This window comes from Phyllobates terribilis, unplaced genomic scaffold (assembly GCF_046119375.1).
Source record: "Phyllobates terribilis strain yellow unplaced genomic scaffold, ASM4611937v1 Scaffold_70__1_contigs__length_7381418, whole genome shotgun sequence".
NCBI classification, from domain to species: Eukaryota; Metazoa; Chordata; class Amphibia; order Anura; family Dendrobatidae; genus Phyllobates; species Phyllobates terribilis.
Genome location: NW_027362830.1, coordinates 3,221,946 through 3,234,084, shown reverse-complemented (window position 1 = coordinate 3,234,084; position 12,139 = coordinate 3,221,946). Strand labels below are relative to the sequence as shown.

The following is a 12,139-nucleotide window of genomic DNA, read 5'->3' as shown; positions in this document are numbered from 1 at the left end:
AAAATTAAAAAATGTATGGCTTTTTGAAGAAGGGAAGGAAAAAATGCAAAACAAAAAATTATCCGGTCCTGAAGGGATTAAGGAGTTCCCACCCACAGTAAATGTTGTCACTCAGCTTAAAATCTTCACTTGCTTATTAGCAGAAGCTAAGGTTTCATTAGGATCTCCGAGGCTAAAGTTACATGCGGCTCCAGCTTACATGTAAAGGGGATGGTATCAAGGAGTCTCACCAAACTTTCCCTACAAATGTCCAACAATTCAGAATTCATATCCATTGATAATTTATCTTCTAAAATGATAGCATTTTTTTTCTATCCTTTTCATTTTATGTGTAATTAACTTTTTGCTCTCCTCCTTTAAGCAATGGGAGGAATGACTGATAAGGATCCAGGAAACCATTGATGAATGGCTGAAGGTGCCGACCCAGTGGCTTTAATCTTCTCTTCTGAGGACATCATGCAGCAAATGCCTGAAGAAGGACGCTTATTCCAGACTGTGGACAGAAACTGGAGAGAGATCATGAAACATTGCGTTAAAGACCCGAAGGTAAATGGATGCTTCATGGTGGACTGATACAAGAAAGCACGGTCATCTTGCATCCAGGATTGATGTTTTCCAAGAGTCCGTGTCCTGATGCTTCCATCACAAGGATCCCGGGTTATGGGGCTCCGCACTGCCTGGACTCCAGCCTCCCGCATCTTCTATTTTCTATCCAAATAGGTTCTAATTTTTCTTTTAATATAAACTATTGGCACAATAGTCAATGAATGTGACCTTTTTTCAGTCTCTATAACTATATAATGGAATCTTACTTATGGGCTATCTACTTTGTTTTAGGTTTTAAGCGCCACTTCTCTGACCGGACTTCTGGAGAAACTTCAGGACAGCAATGTGCTTCTGGATAAAATCATGAAAGGGCTGAATGCCTATCTGGAGAAGAAGAGGCTTTTTTTCCCACGGTATAGTCCTTTCACTTGTTGCAATGATTGTATATATTCCTTAAATATTTTTTTTTCTTATTTAAACGCATTGAAATCATTTTTGTAATTGGATTTCATTAATAATTTTATCACTGTTTGCCTTCTATTGGCTCTGTGTTGCGCTGGCTATTGGACTTATTTTTAATCGGTCTTTTTTCAGCTCCTCTTAGCCGATTTATGACCACAGATCACATCAAAGCTGAATGTGCAGGAAACAAAAAGCCTAACGGTGCAACATTTTTAATGAAACTGAATTGTCGCAAATACTCGCAATTAAATGGGTATTCCCATCTCCAAGATCCTATCCCAATATGTAGTAGGCGTAGTAATAATAATAATATTAGCAAATACCTCCAATTAGAAGTGTAGTATAGTTCTTCTGATTCACTATGTCGCTTTCCCCATGTGCAAGGCATTGCAGTAGCTTCGGTATCCATGGTTACGACCACTCATATAGTGACAGTTATTTGCTAGTGGTCGTAACCTAAGCTACTGCAATGCCCTGCACATGGGGTAAGCGACAAAACAAATCAGAAGAACTATACTAAACTTCTAATTGGAGGTATTTGCTAATATTATTATTATTACGCATACTACATATTGGGGTAGAATCCTGGAGATGGGAATACACATTTCAGTTAAATAAAAAAAAGTTCCCAAAGCTGGATAGCCCCTTTAAGCTAACCATACGCATGACATATGAGATACCCGTGGTCTGAATGGTTATTTGGCTATTTCTCCTGACTCCCACCTATTCTGCTGAACAGTCATGTGGTTTTAATGGGGAGAGAGGAGAAAGTCGGTACTGGACACCTCCGGCAGCGGGTTCTCCCCTGAGAACCAAAAGACCGGGTATTGAAATCCCATCTGCCCGATCCTTCTGGCCCTGACATCCTCTATCGGGGGAGAGTCAGGAGACCCCCATACACATCAGTGGGTAGGCCGGTCCTGCTGCAATCGTCAGGTTTAAACTATTTTAATCCAATGTGTATGGGGACTGAATCTTTACTTTAAAGCTTTGCTTTTCTATTTTCTCACATAGACACTAATACAAATGGCGCCTGACCCAATACTTTAATGACATCTTTATCATATTGTGCATTTTCGCTTTAGCTTTTTCTTCCTGTCCAACGACGAAATGCTAGAAATTCTCTCTGAGACTAAAGATCCTCTGCGGGTCCAACCACATCTAAAGAAGGGCTTTGAAGGCATCGCAAAGCTGGAGTTCCTTCCTAACCTGGACATCAAAGCCATGTACAGCACCGAGGGGGAACGCGTAGAGCTCATCCAGACCATCTCCACCTCCGAGGCTCGGGGGGCCGTGGAGAAGTGGCTCATCCAAGGGGAAGATGTCATGTTAAGGAGCGTGCATGATGTTATTGCTCGGTCACGAATGGTACGGATCTACCTACAGACCAAAAGCATTAATTGGAACTAATCTAGTCTATATATATAATCGTCTTATCCCGTCTGTCTGTCTGTCTGTGTGTCTGTGTGTCTGTCTGTCCAGGAAATCCCGCGTCGCTCATTGGTCCGGCAGCGGCCAATCAGCGCCGGGGGATTTCTAAAAAAAGATGGCGGCCGTTAGCGGCTCATCTGCAGGACGGAGCTGAGCGGCGATGCAGCCGGGAGATGACCGGCGCAAGGCGCTCATCTCCCGGCCGGCAACAGCAGAAGGAACCCGACCGACGGACCCATCTGCGGGATGGAGATGCAGCCGGAAGATGAGCGCCGCGAGGCGCTCATCTCCCAGCCGGTAGCAGCGGAAGGACCGCCGGCGTCGCTGACCTCCATGCGGAAGGGAGGACCGGGGAGCGGCGCTGCGGGTCGGGATACTTCTGCTGTGAGCGCCCGCTATGTCCCGGGTTCTCGCAGCGGAAGTAGCCGCACAGGCAGCGCCGCTCCCCGGTCCTCACCAAGACGATTCGATGATTGATCGCGGTCTTCGGACCCGACCAATCACTGATCTTAGCGCAAAACTTAAACACCGCTGTGCTGATTGGTCGCCGACGCTGCCCGCGACCAATCACCGATCTTGGCTCCACATTTAAACACCGCTGTGGTGATTGGTCGCGGCCGATATTTAAATTTGGCGCCAAAATCGGTGATTGGTCGCGGCCGATATTTCAATTTGGCGCCCAAATCGGTGATTGGTCGCGGTCAGCGTCCGCGACCAATCAGCACAATAGTGTTTAACTTTGGCGCCAAGATCAGTCATTGGTCGCGGGCCAAGACAGCGACCAATCACCGATTTGTGCGGCACTTTTAAATAGCGTCCGTGACCAATTGGATGTCAGCGCCACTCCCCGGTCCTCCCTTCACACCCTAGCCGCATGGATGTCAGCGCCGCTCCCCGGTCCTCCCTTCACACCCTAGCCGCATGGATGTCAGCGGCGCTGCCTGTGCGGATACTTCCGCTCCGAGAACCCGGGACATGAGCGGGCGCTCGCAGCAGAAGTATCTGGACTCGCAGCGCCGCTCCCCGGTCCTCCCTTAACACCCTAGCCGCTGATGTCCCCACTGTATCCGCATGGTCTTACAAAGGTCCGGACATTTGTGTTAAAAATCGCTGATTGGTCGCGGGCGCTGCCCGCGACCAATCACCGATTTGGGCGCCAAATTTAAATATCAGCCGCGACCAATCAGCACAGCGGTGTTTAAATGTGGAGCCAAGATCGGTGATTGGTCGCGGCCGATATTTAAATTTGGCGCCCAAATCGGTGATTGGTCGCGGGCAGCGCCAGCGACCAATCAGCGATTTTTAACACAAATGTCCGGACCTTTGTAACATCATGCGGATACTGTGGGGACATCAGCGGCTAGGGTGTGAAGGGAGGACCGGGGAGCGGCACTGCGGGTCGGGATACTTCTGCTCCGAGCGCCCGCTCATGTCCCGGGTTCTTGGAGCGGAAGTATCCGCACAGGCAGCGCCGCTGACATCCATGCGGCTAGGGTGTGAAGGGAGGAACGGGGAGCGGCGCTGACATCCAATTGGTCGCGGACGCTATTTAAAAGTGCCGCACAAATCGGTGATTGGTCGCGGTCTTGGCCCACAACCAATCACGGATCTTGCCGCAAAAGTTAAACACTACGGTGCTGATTGGTCGCGGACGCTGACAGCGACCAATCACCGATTTTGGCGCCACATTCAAATATCGGCCGCGACCAATCACCGATCTTGGCTCCGCATTTAAACACCGCTGTGCGGATTGGTCGCGGACGCTATTTAAATGTGGCACCAAAATCGGTGATTGGTCGCGCCCAGCGTCGGCGACCAATCAGCACAGCGGTGTTTAAATGTGGAGCCAAGATCGGTGATTGGTCGCGGCCGATATTTGAATGTGGCGCCCAAATCGGTGATTGGTCGCTGTCAGCGTCCGCGACCAATTAGCACCGTAGTGTTTAACTTTGGCCGCAAGATCAGTGATTGGTTGCGGGCCAAGACCGCGACCAATCACCGATTTGTGCGGCACATTTAAATAGCGGCCGCGACCAATTGGATGTCAGCGCCGCTCCCCGGTGCTCCCTTCACGCCCTAGCCGCATGGATGTCAGCGCCGCTGCCTGTGCGGATACTTCCGCTCCGAGAACCCGGGACATGAGCGGGCGCTCGCAGCAGAAGTATCCCGACCCGCAGCGCCGCTCCCCGGTCCTCCCTTCACACCCTAGCCGCTGATGTCCCCACAGTATCCGCATGGTGTTACAAAGGTCCGGACATTTGTGTTAAAAATCGCTGATTGGTCGCTGACGCTGCCGCCGACCAATCACCGATTTAGGCGCCAAATTTAAATATCGGCCGCGACCAATCACCGATCTTGGCTCAACATTTAAACACCGCTGTACTGATTGGTCGCGGACGCTATTTAAATGTGCCGCCAAAATTGGTGATTGGTCGCGCACAGCGTCGGCGACCAATCAGCACAGCGGTGTTTGAATTTGCCGCCAAGATCGGTGATTGGTCGCGGCCAGCGCCAGCGACCAATCAGCGATTTTTAACACAGATGTCCTGACCTTTGTAACACCATGCGGATACTGTGGGGACATCAGTGGCTAGGGTGTGAAGGGAGGACCGGGGAGCGGCGCTGCGAGTCCGGATACTTCTGCTGCGAGCGCCCGCTCATGTCCCGGGTTCTTGCAGCGGAACTATCCGCACAGGCAGCGGCGCTGACATCCATGCGGCTAGGGTGTGAAGGGAGGACCGGGGAGCGGCGCTGACATCCAATTGGTCGCGGCCACTATTTAAATTTAAATGTGGCGCCAAAATCGGTGATTGGTCGCGCCCAGCCTCGGCGACCAATCAGCACAGCGGTGTTTAAATGTGGAGCCAAGATCGGTGATTGCTCGCGGCCGATATTTAAAATTGGCGCCCAAATCGGTGATTGGTCGCGGGCACCGCCTGCGACCAATCAGCGATTTTGAACACAAATGTCCGGACCGTTGTAACACCCTGCGGATACTGTGGGGACATCAGCGGCTAGGGTGTGAAGGGAGGACCGGGGAGCGGCGCTGCGGGTCGGGATACTTCTGCTCCGAGCGCCCGCTCATGTCCCGGGTTCTCGCAGCGGAAGTAGCCGCACAGGCAGGGGCGCTCCCCTGTCCTCTCTAATACGATTCCGCTCCCCGCTCCTCACCAATACGATTCGCTGATTGGTCGCGCTCTCCACACCCGACCAATCAGTGATCTTGGCGCTAAAGTTAAACACCGCTCTGCTGATTGGTCGCGTCCGCTGCCCGCAACCAATCACCGATTTGGGCGCCACATTTAAATAGCGGCCGCGACCATTCACCGATCTTGCCGCCACATTTAAACACTGCTGTGCTGATTGGACGCGGACGCCGGACGCGTCCAATCAACGAGATTGGCGCCAAATTTAAGCAACGCTCTGCTGATTGATCGCGGTCGCTGGCCGAGATCAATCAGCAGTATTGGCGCAAAATTTAAACAACGCTCTGCTGATTGGTCGCGGTTGTCGGCCATGACCAGTCAGCAGTATTGGCGCCAAATTTAAACCTCACTCTGCTGATTGGTCGCAACCACCGGCCGCGACCAATCTGCGTTTTTGGTGCCAAATTTAAACAACGCTCTGCTGATTGGTCACGGTCGCCGGCCGAGACCAATCAGCAGCATTGGGGCCAAATGTAAACCCCGCTGTGCTGATTGGTCGCGGTCGCCGGCAAAGACCCATCAGCATTATTGGTGCCAAATTTAAACCCTGCTCTGCTGATTGGTCGCAGCCGCCAGCCGCGACTAATCAGCGATTTTGGTGCCAAATTTAAACACCGCACTGCTGATTGGTCGCGGCCGCCAGCCGCGACCAATCAGCGAGATTGGCGCCAAATTTAAACGCCGCTCTGCTGATTGGTCGCGGCCGCCATCCGCGACCAATCAGCGAGATTGGCGCCAAATTTAAACAACGCTCTGCTGATTGTTCGCTGTCGCCGGCCTCGACCAATCAGCGATTTTGGCGCCAAATTTAAAGAATGCTCTGCTGTTTGGTCACGGCCGGCGACCAATCTGTGATTTTGGCGCCGAATTTAAACCCCGCTCTGCATCGTTCTGCTGATTGGTCGCGGTCGGCGGCCATGACCAGTCAGCAGTATTGGCGCCAAATTTAAACACCGCTCGGCTGATTGGTCGCGACTAATCAGCGATTTTGGTGCCAAATTTAAACACGCTCTCCAGTCCTCACTAACACGGTTCGCTGATTGGTCGCGGCCGCCGCCCGCGACCAATCATCGATATTGCCGCCAAATTTAAACACCGCTTTGCTGATTGGTCGCGGTTGCCGAACGCGACCAATCAGCGATTTTGGCGCCAAATTTAAACACAGCTCTGCTGATTGCACCCGGTCGGCCGCATACCTATTCTAGAATACCCGATGCATTAGAATCGGGCCACCATCTAGTTCTTTTATATTTGTATAAGATTATTTGGCGGCAGTGAATGATTTGTGGATGATGTATCTCTTGCAATAGAGCCAGGTAGCAGATCTTCTACCTGCAATCGGTAGAAATGAATTTGCTAGATAATACTAGTAAGGTTGTCCCTCTCTTAAATGCTTCTGTCAACGTAATTTAACTTTCTTTTTTAAAAGGCATACCCTGCGACTGCAAGAAAAGACTGGGTGAGGGAATGGCCGGGACAGGTCGTGCTCTGTGTGTCTCATGTTCTGGACAAGTGAAGTGCATGAAGCTATCGGCAGTGGCCCGGAGGTACGGCATAAGCTCCTTTACTGATCAAGGTTGCTTCACTATAAACAGTCATGGCCGGAAGTGTTGGCACCCTTGAAGTTGTTCCAGAAAATGAAGTATTTTTCCATAAAAAATTGCATGTGTATTTTCTGTTATACACATGTTTATTTCCTTTGTATGTATTGGAACAACACAAAAAAAGGCAAATTGGATATAATTTCACACAAAACCCCATAAATGGGTCGGACAAAATTGTTGGCATCTTTCCAAAATTGTGGGTAAACAATTTTGTTTCAAGCATGTGATGCTCGTTCAAACTCACCTGTGGCAAGTAAAAGGTGCGGGCAATATGAAAATCACACCTGAAACCTGATACAAAGGGGAAAAGTTGACTCAGTCTTTGCGTTGTTACGTGCCACACTAAGCAGGGAGAACAGAAAGAGGAGAAGAGAACTGTCTGAGGACTTGAGAACCAAAATTGTTGACTAATATCTTCTTTTTGTGTTGTTCCAATATACACAAATGAAATAAACATGTGAACAACAAAACGTGTAATTGTAATAATTTTCTGGGAGAAATACATATATATACATTCATAGACAGACTTCATGAGTTCTCCTGCTAATAGACTGTCATACCCAGAGACGCAGCTTATAGGAGTTTCCAGGGGGGGATATACCATTGGTGCAACAGAGGTAAGGGGACCCACATTCACATCCAAAGATGCAAGCAGCTTATTTCACAGTACGTTATTAGACTGCAAAGAGCCCATGTAGTGTTCTTGCCCAGGGGTCTTCTCCTGGGGGTTGCAGTTGTACAGCGGCTCAATATCTTGAAGGTACCCAAAAGGCTCCATAGTATTGTTGGGATTTTGCATTGATTCATGCATCTTGTCTAGAGATGCGCAACTAAATTTGCAGGACCTTGGTCTAAGAGAGCAGGTTAGTAGTCTGTGGCTGTTGGATGGGAGCCTTGCTAACCGCCTCTTACATGCCGGCATCCCTGGCTCCTCTTTTGATTAGCCGGCCAGGCGTGATGTCATTTGTGCCTCACACCACAACTATGACATCGACATCAAAAGAGGAGCCGGAGATGCCGGTTCACGGGGCTCCGGTCCTGCGGCCGTGGAATACTGACCGGACTGTTGGACCAGAGTCCTGCAAATCCATTCGCTCATCTCTACTCTCGTCATATCTACCAATAAGGGAAGACATTGTATGGGATTTCCCATAATACCAGCATAAAATTAATCCATCTGCATTGAGTTTTCCATGCTGTTTGTAGCAGGGTTTTATAGAGGTACATCTGGGTATTTGGAGCAATTTGCGAGGAGGCAAATTGTCCCAGCAGACTCGCAGCACATTGGGGGCTCTCGTCACCATAGAGGGGCACGCTCGTGACGTGGTCAGGGAAATGATCGAAACAGGTTTGTGCAAACATCATGGCTGGCAGCAAACTTTCCAATACCATGTTCTATTTATTATACACTACATGGAGAAAGGTATTGTGCCCCCTCCACATTACACCTACAGGGGCTTTTATGGCCTCCTATTCTAATCCATATCCAGGATGTTAATATGGAGTCCGTCCCTCTACAGATATCACAGCTCAGTATGCCGAGCACCTTCATACATTTCACCATATTCCTATGTTGTTTCCATATCTATGTTATGTTCCCCCCTCTTTTCTTTGAGTTTTCATAGGACACAATTGATCTTGTCACAGTAAAGCAATCTTGGGGTGTACTTACAATGACGTCTATGGGGCAGTAGTCATTTCTGCATATTGAGATGGTGGTCCCTATATAGGAATGTTTTGGCATCTGTAGGTGTCGGCATCCCCTGTATATGACTCATTGCCACAATTGATCTTCTTTATAGTCAGTGGTTTGGATGGCCTAGGTGCGGTTTGTAATATTTTCTATCAATGGTGTGTGTGCCCTCCTCTGTGCAGTGTCGTTCTATAACCATGGATGGACTAATAAAGGGGTTTTATGTCAATTCCTTTAATGACCTTTTGTTCGGTTTCTTTGTAGGTATTATGTCATTCTCCGAGTGGTCAGCCATTCTAAGCCTGAGCAGACATATGGCAATGTAATTGATGTGTGCCTGACATTGTTCTTCCCTATGTGGCGGTGACATATTTATGCTGCCATTCTCCAGTATTTGTTCTAATTAATCATCCTAAAGGTGTTTAGTGGGGTTGAGGTTGAGAACGTGTGGGAAACAGTTCTGCTCTTCTATTCCCTTAGGGTTGGAAGCTACAATTGTTTAAAATGTCTTGTGCTGAAGCATTAAGATATCTTTTCACTGGAACTAAGGGGCCTAGACCACCCCCTAAAAACAAGGCCATACCTCCACCACCAAACTGCCCAGCGGGCACAATGCAGTTAATAGGGTAACGTTCTCCTGGCATTCACCAAATCCAGACTCGTCCATCAGATGCCAGATAGAGAAGTGTGATCCGTCACTGCACAGAACAGGTCTCCTCCAGAGTCCTGTGGTGGCGGCTTCACACCACTCCATCCGACGCTCGGCATCGTGCTTGGTGATGTAAGGCTGCATGCAGCTGCTCGGCCATAAAGCTCCAGGCGGGGGCGCAGTGTTTGTGGTGATGTTGTTACCAAAGTAGATCTGGACTCTGCAGTTATGGAGTCAGGAGAGCGTTCTGCCCTCTGCTCCTCAGCACTCAGTGACCCCGCTCTGTAATGTTCTGGGGTCTCCTGAGTTGCTGCAGTTCCTTCCACTCCTTAATAATATCACTCACATGTGATGGGGGAAGATTTAGGAGGGAAGAAATGTAATATCCAGACTTGTTACCCCGGTGGCTCCTATTACAGGACCGCGCTGGTATCAGAGAGCTCTGCACCACCAGCCGTTCTGTCATATGTTAGTAACAGCACACCGCATGGGAGGGCGGATGTTATACACCGGGGGGCGTGGGGATTGATGTTATACACTGGTGGGGGGCGAGAGTCTTAATGTTATACAAGGCCGAGGGGCCAGATGTTATACCCTAGGGGTACGAGGGGCTAGATGTTATACTGTCCGAGGGCTGGATGTTATACACTGAGGAGCAAGGGGACGGATATTATATACCGGGGTGAGGGGACGGATATTATACACCAGGTGCGAGGGGACGGATATTATACACCAGGGGCGGGGGGACGGATATTATATACCGGGGTGAGGGGACGGATATTATACACCGGGGGGCGTGGGGACAGATATTATACACCAGGGGCGAGGGGACGGATATTATACACCAGGTGCGAGGGGACGGATATTATACACCAGGGGTGAGGGGACAGATATTATACACCAGGTGCGAGGGGACGGATATTATACACCAGGGGCGAGGGGACGGATATTATACACCAGGTGCGAGGGGACGGATATTATACACCAGGTGCGAGGGGACGGATATTATACACCAGGTGCGAGGGGACGGATATTATACACCAGGGGTGAGGGGACAGATATTATACACCAGGTGCGAGGGGACGGATATTATTCGCCAGGGGCGAGGGGACGGATATTATACACCAGGTGCGAGGGGACGGATATTATACACCAGGGGTGAGGGGACAGATATTATACACCAGGTGCGAGGGGACGGATATTATACACCAGGGGTGAGGGGACGGATATTATACACCAGGGGCGAGGGGATGGATATTATACACCAGGTGCGAGGGGACGGATATTATTCACCAGGGGCGAGGGGACGGATATTATACACCAGGGGCGAGGGGACGGATATTATACACCAGGGGCGGGGGGACGGATATTATACACCGGGGCGAGGGGACGGATATTATACACCGGGGGGGCGAGAGGCCAGATGTTATACACAAGGGGGAGGGAGCGAGGGGACAGATGTTATACACCGGGGCTGGGGGCCGGATATTATGCAAAGAAGGGCTTGGGGTTGGATGTTATACAGTGGGGTTGAGGGGATGGATTTTATACACTGGCGGGGGGGGGCGAGGGGACGGATATTATACACCGGGGGGGCGAGAGGCCGGATGTTATACACCAGGGGGAGGGAGCGAGGGGACAGATGTTATACACCGGGGCTGGGGGCCGGATGTTATACCCTGGGGGCCAGATGTTATGCAATGGAGCGCTTGGGGTTGGATGTTATACAGTGGGGTTGAGGGGATGGATTTTATACACTGGCGGGGGGGGCGAGGGGAGAGATGTTATACTAAACTAGGGGCGAGGGGTGGATGTTATACACCGGGGGAGGCGAGAGGCCGGATTTTATAAACTGGGGGCTGAGAGTCCGGATGTTATACACCGTGGGCAATGGGACTAAATGAAAAAAGCAGAATTCGGTGACTAGGAGTTTTGTCCTATAATGTATGTGCATTTGCCTTCCCTTTAGAAACTCTCCCTTGTGATTCTGCAGTGTCTTAGAGGTTGACTATCTTTTCCTACATTCCTCAGGAGTTTCTCATGAACAGACTTCCGGTGGCTTGCCCAACTCCGCTATTACTGGGAGAATGAGAATGCGAGAGTGCGAATCATCAACTGCAATGTGAAGTCCGCCTATGAGTACCTGGGCAGCTCCCCACGCCTGGTCATCACTCCGCTCACTGACCGATGCTAGCGGACTCTGCTATGATGTGATGGGTTATGCTCAGAAATGTTTTTGACTTTTGTATGATGCATGAAACTTATTAGCAATTATTATTGATATTTCATACCAGTTCTTTCATGTTTCATTGGTAGATTGGTGCTTTTTATCTAAATCTTGGTGGAGCTCCAGAAGGTCCGGCCGGCACAGGAAAAACTGAGACCACCAAAGATTTGGCCAAGGCGCTGGCCGTGCAGTGTGTGGTCTTTAACTGCTCTGATGGTTTGGACTACATAGCAATGTCAAAGGTACATACAATGTTAAGCTGCTCCATTGCAGATAATAAACTGACTCCATCCGATGTTCTGTTGACATCTTTTGATTATA

At 49.8% G+C, this 12,139-nt stretch overlaps 1 protein-coding gene across 1 annotated transcript; it reads left to right on the top strand.

The window, feature by feature from the left end:
- Positions 1-381: 381 nt before the first annotated feature.
- On the top strand, positions 382-11,926 carry LOC141194394 (dynein axonemal heavy chain 12-like). Its single transcript, XM_073662298.1, has 5 exons — positions 382-546; positions 838-959; positions 2,094-2,376; positions 7,075-7,192; positions 11,623-11,926. Exons 1-4 carry the CDS (start codon positions 406-408, stop codon positions 7,159-7,161), a joined length of 633 nt encoding a protein of 210 aa, XP_073518399.1. The 5' UTR covers positions 382-405; the 3' UTR covers positions 7,162-7,192; positions 11,623-11,926.
- Positions 11,927-12,139: the final 213 nt, after the last annotated feature.